Genomic DNA, 20,342 nt, shown 5'->3' with positions numbered 1-20,342 from the left:
CTTTTACTTTGTATCTCATATTGATGTCTTAGCAGGTCTTTTTACCAGATGAACAAGTCAACATGTTTTGTGATATAGGTCAGAATGCTCTGAATTTGTTTGATGTAACCTGCAGTCTCTATGGGCTTAGAACGTTTTTTATATCTAAGTAGACCTTTTCTTCAGTGTGGCTCTACCTTACTTAGCCTTTGTGATCTCTTACTGACCTTTCCTGTTCAGTGCCTTCACACAGAAAGCATCTTCTCAGCTGCTGAATTGTGACCCATCACCCATACAGCCATACCCAACCATGGCTACAGAGTAGCAAAATGAAAAAATATTTGCAAAACTACTGATTCTCTTCAGACATGGGTTTCATCCACATTACAGAAATAAGGCAGTTTGACACCATAGCTCAGTGTTATAAAATTCTGGGATTTTTATTTCTGTGAGATATTTAGCCTTCCCTGTCACAGGGATCTAGTCTTTCACCAGTAGCATCACTAGTGGGGTGCAATGGTGCAGCCCGCATCAGGTGGCACCCTCTGGGCCTTCCCCCTGCACCATCCTCACACACTCTCACCGTGCTACCTTACACACATATTTGTCCCTCTCATGCTCTCCATGCACGTTCCTACCTATCCCATGCCACCTTCGCATGCTCACACCCTCATGTGCTCCATACCTCCCTGCACAAATTCCTGCCCTGCCTGCACTCCCTGTTCATCTTCCTGTCACCACCCCATCCTGTTCTTTTCCTGTTGAGAGAAAGAATGCAGCTGGGCACAGGGAGTTGTGGGAGCATGGGTAGGGGAGCATTAGGGGCCAGGATCACACACCAAGGGATGGGGACAGAAGCATGCAGGAGCAATGTGGCCAAGAGGGGCAGGGAGCACACACAGGGAGGCGCAGGAGGGAGGGAGCCTCATTGTCTGTCCCCAGAAGCCCTGTTTCCCACAGCAGGTGACACCCAATGCAGGGATGCCACTGTGTCCCACCAAACTACAAATCTCAGAATCCATAGCATTAAAGTGTCAAAATTGTTTTATTTCTGCAGTGTGCCAGCAACCATAATGTCTATACTCATTGAGACTTCCTGTCAAGAAAAATGCTGATAACCATGCAAGATGTTTCTCTTTTTGAGTGAGACAATGATGGTGACCCCTTTATTTGTTTCTGTGTGTAGAACTTCTTTCTTTTCCCATCACAAAACACAGCACAAATACACAGCAAGGACAAAAGGTGTGTTGACCAAACAGATAAAAGCAACCCATCTAATCTTTATACCTTTTTAAAGGGCATGCAGCAATGTCATAGCTGTTGAAGATTGTGGAAAAACCATTCATGCCATTCCTGTCCCCCCAAAAAGTCATCACATGTGAAGATAGACTTCCTAAAAATGAATGCACGGACCACTCTCGCTGTCTTTTAGGCAGGAAATAAAGTGGTGAGCTTTCTGGTTCTTCCACATGAGAACATGATCTCCCCATCTAAGAGGATAAAATGAAAAACTAGAATTGAAAATCAATGTTTTAGATCTGGAGCCTTGTACACAGAGGGGTCAGTTTGCAGAGCAACCTGGCATTCATGCTGGCCTGTACTCAGAAAGCAAGATCATGGTAGTGTTGTTATATTTGAACCAGCCCTTGATATCTTAATTACTGAGGCTCTGAATTATTTTGAAGCCCACCTATTTCCATTTTGTCATAAGCTACATAAGCCACAGATAAATGTTTCTTCATCGTTCTGTAAATTATAGAGATATGTATTATCAGTATGGTTTTTGCCAAGTTCTGTTTACCCTCTGTTGGAAGCCCTGTGCTCTTGGCATAATAAACCTCACTCTGAGATACTTGTTTAGAGTATGTCCCATTTCATTGCAATTGTGGCTATAAATCAAAACAGTACTTTAATTAGACCATTTAGGCTAATAGCAGTGGAACATGCTTAACCCAGGGCACAGGATGATAAAAATGACTGCTTCACAGGAGTCAAGAAAAATCTTGTGCTTAAACTAGCAATTCCATCCAGCTTCAATTTCTTTTAGCCACTAAGGTTTATCTTCCATTTTTGTTTTTATCCTATTTCCCCATAATCATTGTCGACAGCTGTATTTAATGAGATGGAACTCTAATAAGTCAATTTGATGTTACCTGCATAATTAGTAGAGGACCTACCAGATATATGAGTGTAATTAAGAGTTCGATGGGATATAGACTTTAAAAAAATAGGATACGTGCCTCTGAAAGTCATCTCAGGAAGCAAGAAGACAATCTCTAATTTATTAGTATATAATAAATTGAACAGAAAAGGGTGCTTGATAGAAAATAGAAAAGATATAGACTAGACTCTTGGAGACTAATGATGTCCCTGAAATAAAAGCTGGGTGTATCTATTAACTATTTAAAGTCATTTCAGGGCAACAGATAGCTACAAACTTAGTATTTGGGAATCACGAGGCCTTTTAACAATGTGTTCCAGATTCCAAAAACCCCCAAGGACATTGTAAGAATAGAACTGAAACTCTTCCATCAGATAGTTTTTTGTTTTTTTTTTTTGGGGGGGGGGGTTGGGCTATGTGGCCATGTTCTAGAAGAATTTCTTACTGACGTTTCGCCAGCATCTGTGGCTGGCATCTTTAGAGAATTCACATCTTCCATCAGAGTTTTCCTCCCATTTCCTTAGCTTAAGGATTTTTCATATCAAACTTTTGTACATCATGTATTATGGCATTGTATGTTCCACTTTGGAATAGATAGGGGTGCATGTCATTCATTATGTACTGTGGGAAGTGTGCACTGATGTGCTGGCACTTGCTATGACAGTTTCCGTAGCCATGTCTACCAAGGTGTCCACAAATGCAAGCAGCTGTGTTGATTCATCTGTGTATGTACTTGTACGTGGATATATGCTTTCTATTCCTCTCCTAGCAACAACTCTTTAGCTGAAAAGTAAGCAAATTAGTTCTAGCTGCACTACGTTTGCCAAGATGGGTAGCAACTGGTGGAATGGTGAGGATTTTATCTTTAGTATACTGTAGTGTTGTGTTTTATTGTTTCATTTTTGATTATATGTGTCTGATGTTCTGCCCTTTGATGGAAGAAATGTTGTCGCCAGTATCATTATTATCATCATCATCACAAGAAGCATCTCTTTTGTCAACTGGATGCATCTTGGATGCCTGTTCAAGACCAAGCTGCCCCAAAATACTTTGCATTATAATAATAATAGCTCACAACAAGATTGTTGGGTGAATCCCCACTCCAGCCAGTTCCCTGCCTCTGTGAATACTGCAACTAAGCTCAGCAGCAATGGGGAGATCTGAGAAAGCAAGGTGACAGTTAATGGTCAGAATTCTCTTGCTAGTCCTTATTAGAGTAAATTCAATCAGTGGGATTTACCTATGTGTTAACTTACCATTCAACAATTGATTGAGTAGGTTTATTTTATTTTATTTTATTTTTCATTTTATATTTATACTTTCAGCCAATGTGAGACCTATGACAAATTTGAGATAAAATAAAATAGAGTTAAATAGTAAAAACATTAAAAACATTAATTTAAATAGGCAGTTAAAATATAAGATTAATGATAAAAAGAATACCAATACAAACACAACATACCCCAATTAAAAGATCTTCTGTAACAGATAGGTGTCACTCAAAGCCCTGGGTAAACGAAAGGTAGGTCTTCCACCTGATGGTGGAAAGAAGACAGAGAAGGAGTCAACTTAGCTTCATATGAGAAGGAATTCTACAGCTGGAACAGCCACCAAGAAGGCCATATCTTCACCATATGTGCCGGTGATGAGAGTGAGAAAAAGCCCTCCTCCATGTGTCTTAAAATTCAGGCAGGATCAAATGGGGATGTACAGTGTTTCAGGTAGCCTGCTTTGTCCTAGTAAAGGCCAGTTCCACTGCAGATAGCAATAGTACAGGAAAAGAAGACAAGCCAATCATGTGAGCTCTCATAATGTGCCAACTGGCATAAAATTCATTTTATTAAACTGAAACTATCATTAGCACATGAAATTTTGGATTAGATGAGATAAATTAACACCTCTCAAGAGCCATGTTATGAGTTTATGTTATGACCACAACCATGGGCAATCTGAACCTGAGCTGCAAAGCTGACAAATTCCAGGTGTTATTGTGCTTCAGTTCCCACCCATTCTGGCCAATGATGGTGAATGACAGGAAAGATACACAATATCCAGCCCACTGTAAATGAAGGCTTGCATGTTGTTAACTGCCTTCGATTCAATCTCAACCCATGGTGATCCTGCTGAGACATCTCAAAGACCTCCTGTCCTCTACTGCTCTGCCCAGCTCCTGCAAGCTCATACTCATGATCTCTAATAGAGTCCATCCATCTCGCATAAGGCCTTCCTCTCTTTCTACTTCACTCCACCTTTCCTAGCATTATCGTGGTTGCATAGCAGGACTAAAATCCATATTTCCTGGAAGACATCTACAGCAGAATAGAAAATGCATACCTTTTCACTAAAGAAACTAAAGAGGAGACTGAGGGGGTGACATGATTACAGTCTTGAAATACCTTAAGGGCAGTCACAGAGAAGAGGAGACAGGCCTGTTCTCTGGTGCCGCAGAGGGTAGGGATGTGTCTAATGGATATATGTACAGGAAAGATTTTGGTTGAACATTAGAAGGAACTTCTTGACAGTAAGAGCAGTTTGGCTATGGAACCAATTGTCTAGAAAGGAGGTAGGGTCTCCTTCTTTGGACATCTTCAGAAAGAGGCTGGTGAGCTACCTGCAGGGATGTTTTATCTGGAGTTCCTAGGTTGAGTAGGGGATTGAACTATGTGGTCCATGAGGCCTCTTCCAGCTCTATAATTCCATGAATTCTTCCCTCATCCTAGCAACAAAACCCATTCATATTGAACAGCTTCAATGCTCTTGCATTGTTTCCTACTTCTAACAACAATGAAAAAGTTACAAAAACCCATTTGTATGCATCATATGTTAGACGGAGATGCTTACCGACAAAAGCAGACAATTTAGCCATATGTTGTAGCACAGCAGCATGTTATAGTCCATTAACACCCTTTCACCACCACCCAAAAAGCTGTAAAGATAAATGTTATCTAAAATCATCCTGCTAACAGAGTAAAAATATGGATAAGGTGTTCTTAAATTAAATATGAGCAGGATACAGTCTGTTCTTTTCAGTTTTCAACAGATCCAACTTTCCTCTTTTACTGCTTGTATCTACTATCTATGCTTCTGTACAAGTCGACCCCATGTATACATCAGGGGCAGATTTTTGTGCCAAACTTGTAAGTTTTGATATGTCCCATTAATGAGTGGAGGGTAAAACTTTGGGATCAGGCCAGGACTCCTCAGAGCCATTTTGCAGAGAGGTGAAAGCACCAGCACCACCCCTGGAGCTCAGTTGCGCCTGGCTGCTGCATTTTCCCACTCAGGCATTGCAAAAAGCCACTGAAGAGTGTAGAAGGGGTCAGTGCTTTTATGTTATCTTCAGACAGACAGAGTTCTCAAGGTGAGAGCTTAGCCCATCCATGGAGAGCCTAAGACAATCCCTGACACCTTCCACTCTCCCCACCTCTGCTGGGTAGCACCAAAGAGCCACTTCTGTGGAGGGGAGAGCAGAGGAGATTGAGGCTTTTCCCAACTTCTCTTGATCCCCTCCAAACTTCCCGTCCTGACAGGGAAGCTCCAAAGAACCACCAGAAAAAGAACTGAGGGGGCTGTTGCTTCCTTCATGCTTTCCCAGCACCAACTAAGCTGTCTGACTCTCTGAGCTTAGTTCATGCTGAGAGAGCATGAAAGAAGTACCCACCACTTCTGCTTTCCCTGCTATGGCAGGGAAGTGCCAAGCAGTTCTTCCACCACCGACAGAAGTATCCCATTGACCTGTGAATCAGTCAATCCAGAAATTTTAGTCAATATTTTAGCATAAACTTTTCAACTTAGACACAAGTATATATGGTACTTTGCTTTTCTAGTGCAATGTGACTTAAATATACTCTTGCTTTTTTGTGTTGCAAAGGTCATCCCACTCTTCAGGCCAATTTGACCCTTTAGAGCACAGTTGCTAGAACTACTTAAGTTGTAATGTCATATTCAGTGCTCATTCCTGTTTGAGTTTTACATGGTGTTTGGAGGAAGACAAGAGAAGCTGCCCCAGGAGTCTCCAGTGCTAAAGGGAAATGCACCATATTGCTCTTTTATAAGTCATGTTGGCTGGAGTTTTCTTCCTTTTACCTTCAGTTCGCTCAAGGCAGTTTCCATGGTTCACTCCTCACCCAGCCAAGCAGGTGACTTTGAGGGACAGTGACTGGCCTGTGGTCATCCAGTGGAATATTTCTCACTAAGAATATAACCTGTATTGTTAAAATCCCCATCCAGCACTCTCACCCTGGTCTACACTGGTTTTCCATATCCTTTGCGTATAAGTTCCTGATTGAGTTACTACTACCTTAAGCAACATTCCTTTGTCCCTCTTTTTGCCTATGACAGCTATTTTTGTTTTCTTCTTGTTTTAGAATAGATACCGTTCAAAACTTTTCCATACGGTTTCATTGGATTGTTGCATCAGCACGTTGGCACATCTCATGGCTGGCAAATGAAAATGGTTGGGGAAATGGTGTCTAGTCTACCACACTATTGTTTGAGACACCTACCCATTTTTAAATAATGTTTTGTTTCTGTTTTGCTGTTATATTGTGATTTCTTCACTGCACATTATTTTTGGACCCTAACAAGTGAAAAAGGAAGGAAAGAAGGATCAGAAACATTTTATACCTGCAAATGAGAAGTCCAAACAGATTGATGGGAAACATTTCCTACAGTTAATGTGTAGCTGTTAGTTCTCTTCTTGACTTTGATCACTAATTGGTTAAGTTTTGTCTTCTGAACTTGATTCCTTCGAAGGAATGATACCTAGATTCAGGATATCTAGAGCAAGTAGCTGGACATAACTTTTGCACTGAGTTACAGAGTAGACATGTGGTTTTGTCTGGTCCTTTCTTCTTCTTCTTTGATATGTAATTAGGCCCTTCTGCTGATGAGACATCTCAGGACCCCCTGTCCATCCATCTAGCATGCGGCCTTCCTCTCTTTCTACTTCCCTCCACCTTTCCTAGCAGTATTGTGTCTTCTCATGATGTATCCAGAGTATGCCAGCCTAAATTTTGTCAATTTAGCTTCCAGGGAGATTTTTGGTTTGATCTGCTCTAGGACCCACTTGTTTGTCTTTTTGGCTGTCCATGGAATCCTCAGCACTGTTCTCCAGCATCACAGCTCAAATGAATTGATTTTTCTCCTATTGTCTTTCTTAACTGTCCAGCTCTCACATCCATTCACAGTAATAGGGAATACAATGGCTTGTATGATTCTAATGTTTGTGCTGAATTGTATATCTTTGCATTTTAGAATCTTTTCTAGTTCTTCCATAGCCACTCTCCCCCCCATTCTTAATCTTCTTCTGATTTCTTGGCTGCAGTCCCCATTCCCATCGATGTTTGATCCCAGTTATGAGAACTCTTTTACTATTTCTATTTCCTCATTGTGTAGTTTGAATTTATGTTAGTTCTCTGTGGTGCACTTTACTACCTTCTAAAGCATTCTACATAGCAAGAATAAAATTCTTGTGGCTGAATTATCATACAGTGTGGTTTTTCCCGTCTCCCGGTTTCATGTACAGTCGGCCCTTTCCTTACACGGGGATCTGTTCCGGACCCCCTCCCCCCGCATTAGGGAAAAAATGTGTACGCTCAAGTCCCATTAGAAGTAATGGGCTTGTGCTTGTGGGACGCTGTGGGATGCATGCCGTGGGCGCGTGCCCCATTACTTCTTCCAGGCATGTCAGCATTTTTTCTGGCATGGCTTCCAGCATATGCTGGTGAGAAATCATTGCTTTCACTTTTAATTTGTTTAAAGCTTTGCTGTGGCCTCTGGCATCTCTAGAGCCTCTCACATTTCCTGAGATACCCATGAATGTATTAATAAAAGTATTTGAGCAGGGCTATTGATAAGGTGAGTTGGAGGTCTGTCACTCATGGGGTTGCAGTCAATTTGATGGCAGCTAAAAACAAACATAATTTTCACTTCCAAAACATATACACAAACTGAAATCTAGTTGTCCTTCAAATTTTTCACAATCTCTGATAGTGTGGTATGATTCTCTACCCTACTCTATCCCATGTTGTACACAAAAATGCATATACTGTAGTCAAGAAAATACAAATGAGTGTGTAAAAGTGTGTATATTAGGAGAATTAGTACTGTGCCTGTGTGTGTGTGTGTGTGTGAGAGAGAGAGAGAGACCCTATACAGACAGGCCAAAATAAAGGTGCTTCAGGTCACTTTGGAGGTATGCTGTTTGAATGATGCATGTGTCCTTAGAGTCTGGAAGCCATACCAAAGCCATGCTTCAGTCCTAAGGACTGGAGTGTGGCTTTGGCATGGCTTCCAGACTCTTAGGACACATGCATCATTTAAACTGCATACCTCCAAAATGACCCAAAGCAGCTTTATTTTGGCCTGTTTGTATGGGCCCAGAGAGAGAGAAATTTGTTTCTCATATTAGGACAAATTAGTTCTCTCTCTCTCTCTTTCTCTCTCTCTCTCTCTCTCTGTGTGTGTGTGTATGTGTGTATGTGTGTGTGTGTGTGTGTGTATATATATATATATATATATATATGAAAATTTTGTTCCCCAAAAAGCATGTAAACCTTTTTCACCAGAAATTAGCATTTAGTGTGGAAGCAAACAGAATAAATTCAAAATTTTAAAAAATTCAAAAGTCACAGAAAACAAAACAGATTCAGCCATCCCCTACTCATAGCATAAGGTATTGGCAAAGCCATTCAGCACACCAAGCTTCATGGTAGGCAGCCGAAAGGCTGATTACTTTAGTGCACTTGATTTGAAACTGTGTTCCCTGTGGCTCTTTGGAAGCTTAACAAGGATTCCTCAAGGAGAAGATCAATAATGCAGACAAGCTTATCTAAAAAACAACTTGTCTTCCATTATTGATCTTCCTCTGCAGTGATCAGACACAGGATTGTGTCAACGTGTTCCATTTTTGACTGCACAGCAGTGAGGGAGAAGAGCCTTGGCTAGTTCCTCAACTGATCTGAGTCTACAATCTATCTTGCTCCTTCCCGTAAATCTTTGCTCTTCAACGTTGTTTCATTGCAGATGGTTGTAGATATAAAGTAGGGATGGAATTCATGCAACCTTTAAATGTTGTTGGACTACAAGTCCCAATGTCTCTCATCAGTCAGTATTCTGGCCAGTGTTCCTGGGAATTGCAGTCCAACAACATATGGAGGTCCATGTGATTCCTACACCAGCTGTAAAGGTTTCCTTGAAGATCTAAACTTTGGAGATTGTGGCTTTTTGGTATAAAACCTATTGGGGAGGACCTTCATAATTAGATGCAGTTTATCAGACAATAATTGTATTGGGGAAGAATAGTTCAGACTTTTGAGTAATGCAACTGAGTACAGTAATTGTAGCATACTGAATTTGTAAGTTTCAGTGCCATTGAAAATTTTATAGGACAAAATGTGGCATTGACAAATGGACATAACATTTTAGAAAAACAAAATACAATGCTAATGATTTCAATCAATAGGATTTTTACATGTATTTTTCTGTCTCTCATACACACCCCAAACATAATCTGCCCACTAATTCTTAAGACAAAGGGGGAATATGAATTAATTACAATTAATTAGAATATGGTTAGATCTTTTAATAACCATTTTATTTTTATCCTCTGTAGAAAAAAATGATTTAGTTAAGAATCTTATTATTTCTGTCATTTTTAAAAAACAAAATGGAATATTAATTGCCCCCACAGTTTGCAAAATGCCCTTGTATCTTTTTGAAAGCAAACAAAATGTGTCACTTTTAGATTAAGACCAGATGCCTCTTTGTTTTGAAGACTTCCTTTTCTGATGATGCTGTCAGAAGAAAAAGCACTTACAGGCCGAAAGAGTGTGTTAGCTTGGCAGATGGCATTGCAATTCAAATAAAGGGAAATAAGCTTCCAAATGCATGCATACTTCCTTGTCATTCAAAATGCATGGGGATTGTTCAACGTGGTTTCTAAACCTGGAATGACTTAGTCCAAGTGCCGTCATAAATCTAGCCATTGCTCCTGGATGATGATGATGAACTGTAAGTTATGACTGCTGCTTGTTGTTATCAGACAGCACTAACAGGCAACTGAAATGACACTGATCTGTTGTGAAACAAACAAAGCACATTTCAGTGCCATATGAGTTTTTCTAAACAATATCTGCAGTAAAATAATGATCTAGTGTAAAAATACTTTACACAACAGAAACGTTGGAAAAACATCAAACTGGATGATGAGCTGAGACAGAAAGGTTATTGAGTTCTAAGCCAAGAAAGGGCAGGAACAGACATAAAAAAACATAAGAAGCATGTAGATATACAAGAATATAAGTGGGGCATCTCACTCAAGTAAGTGCCTTGACTCTGGAAAACTGCAGCCATCTATCTTTACCTTAAAGTAATGAGTCAACATTATCATTATTGTTATTATTAGCTTTGTTGTATATGGACAGGAAGATTTTCTTCCATTTCATGTGATTCCTGGGAAGTGGCTGGTGGATAATGTCCATCAGCTCAGCACAATTTTGTGTAATTGGTATTTGTTCTGATTCATTCCTCAACAGAATTAAGTTTTAGGACAAGGCTGGGTTAGTGTTGGTAATTCTGCTGCAGCCGTTTGGCAGGTTCAAATATAGGTGTTGGTGGAAAGAACTGGGAAAGTTTTAAAGAAAACAGGTAATTATGTTATGGTGTTTTTTATTCTCTCGAGGCTGCAACGGTCTTGAAAAAGGAGAAGCATTATCTCTAGCATCAGCATCCAGTCTTATAATTGGTGGCTTTAGGATCTAGGCCTATTTTGGATCTTAAACCTGCTCTACAATTTAATGCAAGAATCTAACAGCAAAAGGTTGTGGATGAACTGATGTTAGTAATCTTAGAAAAAGGGACTGCCCAGGAAACAAATCGAGAATCCTAAACCACCATGGCAGTTCTTTAAATGCAGCTGTGACAATACCTGATCCCATCACTCTGACTTCTGTTTTCATTCTTCAAACATGTAATCCCTGTTACAATAAGAGCATCATGGATACTGACAAGTAAAATAACTGAGAAGCTATTGATGTATGTACATTTATTTGTACCCTCTGCTTGTCTGAGCTGACACTTCTTTACTATCTTCTAGAAAGATTTGAAACATCAACATCCTAGTTAGTTTTGAGACAAGCACTCCTATTCCATTGTACAACTAACATGTGTAATGTATGCTTTTAGCTGTGCAGGTTCAGTATCCCTAATCCAAAATGCTTGAGACCAAAAGTGTTTCGGAGGGGTTTTTCAGATTTTGGAATACACAAGTAGCATAGTACCTGCCTGTACTGTATTTGCAAGGCTGGAGAGAGAGAGACACAAGGCTAGAGAGAGACATGCGGATCTCTAAAATGGCAGGAGCGGTGGATTCATGCCAAGCACTACACTTTGATTGCCATCATTTCACAGATCCTGAGTCTCTCTCCAGTCTCATATCTTTTTCTTCTTGCTGTCTACTTCTGCCTTCGAAGCAGTGGCTGTGACACTCCATTCATCTGTCTCCATCCTCATGTCTTGTTTATTTGCTACTTCTGTATGAGATACAAGGCTGGAGAGAGACTGAGGATATGAGAGACGAACATATAGGAGCACTCCAGTTAGATACCTTGAAGGCAGAAGGAGTTGGCTGCCACCAAACAGTTCCTTTTGGGGGAGGGGGGATATTGAAATTCAGGATTGGAGTGACCAACCTGTATGTTTGAATTTTGGTAGTCTGCCTTAAGTGCCAACGGCTGGAAAGGAGCCAGATAACACATCACTCTAGAATGGTAGTTTACTTCTTGTCCGATGAACTCTTTTGAGAGAGTACATATTGACATAGATCAGTGATGCACAAGTGAGGGCCACAATTTTAAAATTATATTCAGAGAGGAGGAAATACTGTCAAACAGTATTTGTTTCTCATTGGGTGTGAATAGCAATATTGAACATTGCAAATTCTACAGTTCAGGTGGACATGATGGTGGTGTGATGGGATCTTCATACATGAGGTGGTATGGTTTTATTTTTAAATAGGGAGCAGCAACTCCTAGCAAAGTGGCCATGTCCATTTCTATAAAGGCCCTGTGACTTTGCATGGCTTGATAAATTCATACTACCACAAGGATAGGCCCAGAATTAAAAAAAAAAAACTGCTATAATTCTGCTTCCTGTTACATGTGCTCCAGGCACAAATGACACTTTTCAGCATCAATCACACTGTATGTCCTATGTGCTTTTGCAGACACAGAAATTAGTCTCCATGTCAAAAAAATTATACAGGAAGTAGCCTAAAGGGAGTGATTCAAATGACCACTTAAGATTTGATTCCATTCAAACCCAACAGAACAGCATTTAGTGATAAATGTGGTGAAATGGCAGCATAGTCTCACTTTAAATGTATTTCCCCCCCAAAATGGTCTGATGAAGGGAGAGATGCATACCATTAATAAAGAAATATAAACTGACGGTGTTGTTACCCAGCAAATGCAAATAAACCCTTGAGGCATTGGCATGAAATTTGTGAAATGGGACATTGACAAAAGAATACTTTTATTCTTGAACAACTTTACTAATCATTTTAACTGCTTAAGCTGGAGTTCATATGACTCAGAGAGGTTCTCCAAGCCTGGTGAGTGAAGATTCCCCAACCATTTGGCAGAGTGAGGCAATCGCCTCAAGGAACTGAAACTTGGGAAGCACTGGCAGCTAATAATTCCCATTAGTGGGATGGGTAATCCATTCTGGGATAGTTTTTTGTGGGTTTTTCGGACTATGTGGCCATGTTCTAGAAGAGTTTCTTCCTGACGTTTCACCAGCATCTGTGGTTGGAATCTTCAGAGAAGATTCTGGGATGTAGGCTTATTTTTAGACAAACTATCCTTTTTGGGACATAGGGTGACTGGTCTAATGTTCAGACTAAAAGCCATTATAGATTTACCATCCCACTGGTGTGGAAGCCACTAGCTGCCACTCCTGTAAATGTCAGTAGCCGCGATTTCCTGTGGATGCTCTCTGTGATCTAAATCTTACTGCTAGACCCAACTAAACCATTAAATGCATTGCTGATTAGTAATTCAGCACTTATATAAATATGGCATTGTAGTTGGTATTTGGAACATGAACCATCCCAGGTGTTCACCTTTCCTGGAGGGCAGATGTGAGATGCAGAAATACTCAGCACTAGTCTAGAACTGGTATTCATCTGCTAAAAGTAGCCTGTTGGCCTCAGGTATGGTGGGATGCTATGACATCTTATTCACTGAAGATTCAACTGGTAGGTAAGTCAGCCTCTATGGGGAATGGAAAAGAGGGCACACCTGAGGCAGAAAAAAATGCTAGGTCTACCCCTGGTGGTGAAACACAGCTCCCTTTCCTGAAGCTTGGGACATTCTTTAATTGTGCCTCGTGGATCAGTTGCTTAGGGAATGCACAGTTGTGTGGGTTCATGAAATACACTACCAGCTTTCCGTGACTTTTGCTCTTCTCTGTCTGAGCACTGATTACTGCCTAAGACAGTTGAAATGCTAAAGGGAAGCTGGAAAAGTGCCATTTTAATCTAGCAGAAGAATTTGTGGAAAGAGCTAAAACAATTTACAATACATTTCTACAATACAAGCAAGAAGAGTTTGTATTTTAAAGCAGATGATCATTGCAGTGATTGGTAACATCAGATTGGGGGTGGGTCAGGTCTATGCATGTTGTGAAATAAGTGAGCACTCCTATAAATCAGTGTGCCTGCACTGGTGCATGACTGTGGCAGGGAAGTGGCCATGGAAGCAATAGCAGTATGTAGGCTGTGATGGTGAATATTCTTATATGTCATTATTATGGACTGTCTGTGTTGTTTTTCATCCATGTTGTACCCAATGGAGAGTTCAAATATGAAAGTGCTTGGATTTGTGGACTATTTCTCTATGTTTTGCTTGACCTATTTACACAAGTTCTCTCTTCCAAAAATACCTCAGTTATTTCTTCACGCTCAAAGGTTGCTACCACACTGCACAGTTAATGCAGTTTGACACTGCTTTAACTCTCATGGTTCAATCCTATGCAATCATGGGATTTGTAGTTTGTTGTGGCACCAGTGCAAGAAGGTTAAATATCCCAGTAAACTACAAATCCCAGCATTCCGTAACATGGAGCCATGAAAGTTTAAGCAGCATCAAACTGCATCAGTTCTGCAGTGTAGATACAACCAAAGTCTCACCACCACCACCACACAAACACTCCCATCCAATTGGGTCCACCGACACTGACAAGCATCTTATCAGGGTCACTGTGAAGGGGTTGCACAACCAAATGTAGATTTACACAACTCAGGATTCAGTCCCTTATTTTAAATAAAATGTGATTTCTGTCAAAAACTGTAAGGATTACTTCTTTTTTCACAGGGCAGGATGTAAATTTTCAGTACCATGTTTTATTGAGTTTTTTAACAGAGAGGAAAATACCACTTCCTGCTGTGTAAATGCCTTTGCATTTTATTTCAACAATCCTGAGAGATTTTTTTAAAATGTAAAACTGATAGTAATATTTTTTTTTTAGTCAAGTCTAATTTGGATATAATATAACTTTGTCAAACTAAATAAAGCTTAGATAAAACCATTGAATTTATTAAAGCTGAAAGGCATTTATAGAATAAGTATGCTTCATTCAAGCGTGCACTGTTTCTACTATGCAAGGGAAAAGTATACATAAGGGAATATGAATGAAGTGAAATGGTATTTTTTTATTGCAGACACTGTACTAGTCATAAAAAGCTTTCGCTCGTGTCAAAGTCTTTTGAATAAGGCATCGACTGTAGAAAATAAGAGCAAGGGTGCATAGCTTGATCAGTTCCGAAAGATATTGAATTGCTATTCTAGGCAAGAAACTTCTCATTTCCTAAAGATCTTAAATAACTTTTGGCTGTTCTATTTCTGTAAAGCAGAGGAAATAGGTATAGAAAAATATAAAATATTGGAAGAAAGCAGTATCATGATGAAACCAAAGTCTGGAAAAGTTACTCTTTGGGACTACTATTTCCTGAATCCCTTAACTAGCATTGACAGTGGAAATTGTAGTCCAACTTTTCCAAGGTCTTAGCCAAGATGCAGTGAACAGTTTCCTCTCTAGGTGGAAGCTTTGGGCTCATTATTTTCTTTGCAGATATGTCCAGAAAGGGTTATGAGATTTTGGGAAGCCCTTCTTCTCTGGATCAAGCCCTTAAGAGAAAAAAGAGTACAAACAATTATTATTTTTTTCTAATCCATATAGGGGCTGTATGGGCCAAAAGGCCAGTAACACATGGGCCAAAAGGCAATTGTTTCCCCTGACCTAGCATCCTCCATGATGCAGGCCAATAGTGCTGGGTCAGGATTGGCCAAACTGGATTGTGGTCCTGTTGTTTGTGGTAGAGTTTCCTGGAAACCCCACTGCAATAACCAGCAGATAACAGCTATGCACCCCTTACTTGCCACCTCTTTCCTTCTGAAGGCCCCAATCATGGCCTGTGACATTGGGAAGGGGTGCCTGGCCACATGGGTGAAGCCAGGGACACCATTCCTGCCCTTCCAGCCAATGGTGGGGGCCTTCAGAGAGAACACAGTGATGGTGGCAGGTAAGGGGCTTGTGGGTCCATCACATGGTGGCAGGTGTGAACACTTGCTCATTGCTGTTTTAGTCCGAAGGCAGAAACAGGTCAGAACCATGGGCAGGATACCACTGGGTTGGCCCATGGTATCCTGCCTGAGTGTATAGGCCCATAGTCTCCTCTGATACTGTCTTTATCATCTTCCCAGTACTGTATTAAGTCCTTTTTCTTTACCCAGACCTTGGGGGGGGGGGGGGTTGCGCGCGCATTGTGTTGTTTAAAACACTCAGGGCCTCTCAGTTTTGCAGGGTATGTTTTAATCACAACTTAATTTAAATATTTTTTTAAATTATTCTATACTAACTTCCTTTTAATCTTGATTTTGTGTTATGAGTCACTCAGAGAATAGGTGCTATGGGGCAGCTGTACAGATACAGTAAATCAAGTAAATAAAATTAAACAGGAGCCTTTGGTTCTTTAATTACATACTACTGCAGATTCCAAGCATGTAGTTTGGGAATTGACTAAGCATGTGAATAAATCTTGCTAAATTACTCCTTCTTGACCAGGCAGATTATCTTGACGGGTCAAGATAGCCTGTTAAGCATTCATTAACCCCTGCTAATTTTCTCACCATAAAACAAAATATAAAAATAAAAATGAGAAGAGCACTTTTCTCCCAAGAAGCCTTCTTGTAGAAAATGTCTCTGTACAAAATTAGTGTCTTTTGCCTATGAAGCCAAGAATGTGCACACACATGTAGCATGCCCATTAGGACTGGAAGATGGAGCAAGAGACACAAACAATTCATCCAGTGTTTCCATACCTTACAATAGTTCCAGTTTGGCAGGGATAGTTGCCATTAATCCTCTGTCATTCCAATTTTTTCCCCCAGTTCCTTTTAAAAAGTCTCATTTTCTCTCTCATCCTCCCACTTTCCCCCCTTTGTCCTTAACTTATTCTGTTGCTGCAAACTGAGTGCCATGTGGAAAAGTAGGAGAAAGAGGAGAGGAGGACTGTGAAGTTTTCCCCTTCCCAGTTTGTTGTTGTTGTCATTTGCCTTCAAGGTGATTTTGTCATATGGCAGTGATGCTCACTTAACCCAGTTCTTTGTAGTGTCTGTGAGAGGAGTACACAACACCTGTGAGAGGAGTACACAACACCTGTTGTGTACAGCTGTTCAGAGAGGATCAACTTGAAAACGTCCCTTTTCAGATATCACCAAGTTTGACGCAGGGGGAGCAACTGTGAGGGAAGAAGCTATGGCCCTGCCCTTTTCCTGCGCATTGATTTTTTCTTTAGTTCAAGTTAACAACACCTTTTATGTCAAGCCTAAGGGTCAAGTGACATTGTATTTTAAAAACATTTTTTAAAAGTATACAAAGGGATCTTGTAACACCTTTGAGACTGAGTGAAAGAAGTTTGTACCATGATTTCTTTCACTCTGTTAGTCTCAAAGCACACATATCTCCAAAGGCCATGGCCTATGGCTGTGTTGCTGAATACATTTAAAACAGCATTTGTGGAATATGTAAGTGTAATCGTCAATGCTCTGAGCAGAATCTGCTTCCCACTGTTTCTTATGAACAATCTTCTGTCAATCATGGATGGAATAAGTGCTGCTGGATAAGTGCTGATATTCAGCTCGGTTTGTGACCATTGTTAAACTGCCAGCAATAAGTATAGTATTATTTCCATGAAATGGACTTTTTGACAGACACATGTCCAGATCCTATGACTTGCTGAATGAGCAAATGGTTAGGTAGGGCTAGCTATAAGGATAACAAAACTGTCACATAATCACAGTATATGTGATGGGCGAGGAAGCTAGCTGGACCAAGTTCAGACTAGACATAATGTGTAGACAATCTGCTGACTATGCCAGTAATGGCTATTGAGGGCTTTTCTTTTCATCTAGCTTTTCATAGCATCCATATTTAGTTATAGATAGTTTTTGTGACACAGCAATCTAGAGGCTGAGAGCCAGCATGGCATAATGTTTTGAGTATTGGACTATGACTCTGAAGCCAGGATTCGAATCCCTGCTGAACCAAGAAACCCACTGGGTAACTTTGGGCATATCACACTTTCTCAGCATCAGAGGATGGCAATAGCAAAGCCCCTCTGAAAAAACTTGCCAGAAAAACCCCATGATAGGGTCACCTTAGGGCCGTCATAAGTCAGAAATGACTTGAGGTCACATGGCAGCAATAATCCAGAAGTTAAACTTATATTCAGCACTGTACAGAAACGTGCTGTGCATGAAATGTACTTCTCTGTTTCTATTTCTCCCTTTCGCTCCTTTGCTTCTGGTTTTAAAAATTAATTAATGTGTGGTATATATTTTCCTTTTTATTATGCTTGTGTATTTCTATATTTAATCAGGAAGCTTTCCAGGGAACCAACTGATGATACATAGTTTCTAAAATTAATGAATGTTTTGGATATTCTATGGCAAATTTTTGGCATGAAAAAAGAGGGCTGTGTAGAGTTGATACAGATCCAAAACAAAACAAACCTCTCTTCCCTTTATAATTTATTTTTGTTTTATTTGAATTTGGATTCACTGTTGGTTGTATCCCATTGAGCAGCAACTTTGGCAATTTTTTATTTTCATTTATTTTGATCGGTGGGAAAGGTCCTCCTCTCCCTCTTTAGCAACAGTTCTAACATGCAATGATTCAGTGCTTGCTACATTATGAAGGCATTGTGAGTGCTAGAAACTTTAACATCATAGAATTAGTTTTTTAAAAAGTGTTCACATTTCTCAGTTAGCTGTCATTGTTGTTACACTTTTTAAAATTAACTGTTTCCTTGTTATTCATAATGTGTTTAAATACTTGTTTTACCTACTTATTTAAAATCAGAATTCTACAAACTACTGGTCTATCGTAGAAAATATATCAAAGCAGGGCTACTTTTATAGTTCCGTCACATGTAACTATAAAAGCAACTAAAACTGTCTTACATCGCAAAAGGATTGCATTATTACCCGTTGTGTTATGGTTGTAACATAACCTAATTGTGCCTCAGTTGTGGCAAAAAAATAATAATAAAATAAAATTTAAAAAAAGAATTACAATTGCTTGTAAATACTGTCATTTCTTCCAAACTCTGGGAAACATGCTTTCTAATTTCCCTAGACAACAATATCACAGATGATGTGCTACTGTATCTGGCCAAGACAAATGCACAGTAGCAGAGAAACTAAAATGTATTCTTCTTAGGCACTGATTATCCTGGATTGCCATGCCACTTTTCATGCCAAAACTAGTTGCTAGTGCCATGGAATAGGTCTAAAACCTGGCCTTGGTTTTGAGCACTATATTTAACTACGTTATACAGTTGCCACCACTGACAACAGTATTCTTTCATTATTATTAGAAATCTTGGCATCCTGTGCTGTATTTACTCAGAGGCATTATTCTTTGTTTTTCAGAGCTACCATATGGCTGGGAGAAAATTGATGATCCCATTTATGGCACTTACTATGTTGAGTAAGTTTCCAAATTCATTATTAATTGACTATTAATCTTGCATAAACTGTTGTTAATGTCTCGTGCAGTGCTTCATGTTGAGAAGGTGTACGCCCCACTGTTTTTCTGCTACACCTAGAAATGCGCTGGGAAATAGAAAGCCAAACAGAAAGTAACTGTGTGTAAAATGCAAAGGCATTGGGACCTCCACTAGAAAGAGTTGCGTGTCCTCCTGCTTTCTTTTCCAGATACAGACAGAGGAATGACTCTGTTGACAATCTCAGAAAACTGTTACTTGTGTATCATTGCCTCCACACTTCTTTCTACACCAGTAGTGGGCCAGATGGAACTCTCAGGGTCCCAAAGTTCATTCCCTGAAGCCCCTTCTAGCTCCCACATCCCCCAAACTTTTTCCAGGTGATGCCTTTAGCCAATTTTGACCCCCAAAAGGCTCAAAAGCACTGTAGAGTGCAATGGTGTTTTTTCTCCCCCAATCCCTCCAAGGTCCTAAGTACTTTACAAAAACCTACCAACCTTTGCTCAAAAAAAACAACCAAAATTGAAGTTGAAAGTGAGCAGCCCAAGAAATCAGCTGAAAATTAGCAAAAATAAAAAAGAAGTGATTTTGCTAACTTCCTGTTTTAATATAGGCCAATTTTCCATCAATTTCTCTGGTTCCTAAAGTCCTTCAGGTACAGACAACCCTACATCTCCCCTGCATTGCAGGCTTGCTATGAGTCTGCCTCCAAAATAATCACCAATTTGCAGCCATTACTGCTTCCTGGAGGACAGTTTAGGAACTAGCAACACTCCAAGGGTCTTGTTCCTGGGGAAATCTTTATGGGAAGAGTCTGTAGTATGTATGAGGGAATGTGGGAAATGGTGCAGCTAATGTTTTCCCCAACATCATTGCTGCTTCTAGAAAGATTTATACATACCCTGCTCTGTATGCAAATAGGTGGCTATGATAAATTGCTTCCATAAATAGATAAAATTAACGATCTGACTACAGTGAGTCTCTGTTTCAAATATGCAAGCCATGAAAGAGAAGAAAATGCAAGGCAATCCTCCGTTGCTTCCACTTTATGCAGTCACACACTTAAGAAGTTGGAGAGTTTATGTATTTGTGTAGGAAGAGCTAATAAACCACACAGTCTGGAAATTCATGATC

General features: G+C 40.0%; 1 protein-coding gene across 2 annotated transcripts in view; it reads left to right on the top strand.

Annotated features, from left to right (window-relative positions):
- The window catches only part of MAGI2 (membrane associated guanylate kinase, WW and PDZ domain containing 2), a 789,679-nt gene that overhangs the window by 537,592 nt on the left and 231,745 nt on the right, over window positions 1–20,342 (top strand). For both annotated transcript variants that reach the window (XM_089524612.1, XM_089524611.1), the window contains one exon: window positions 19,135–19,192. In XM_089524612.1, coding sequence (XP_089380738.1) covers window positions 19,135–19,192 — 58 coding nt within the window. The remainder of the gene's footprint in view (window positions 1–19,134; window positions 19,193–20,342) is intronic.

The sequence above is a fragment of the Sceloporus occidentalis genome, unplaced genomic scaffold (assembly GCF_023333645.1).
Source record: "Sceloporus occidentalis isolate IW3139 unplaced genomic scaffold, rSceOcc1.0.p SCAF_5, whole genome shotgun sequence".
Lineage (NCBI taxonomy): Eukaryota > Metazoa > Chordata > Lepidosauria > Squamata > Phrynosomatidae > Sceloporus > Sceloporus occidentalis.
Note: the sequence above shows the minus strand (reverse complement) of the source record. Positions and strands in the feature narration are given on the sequence as shown.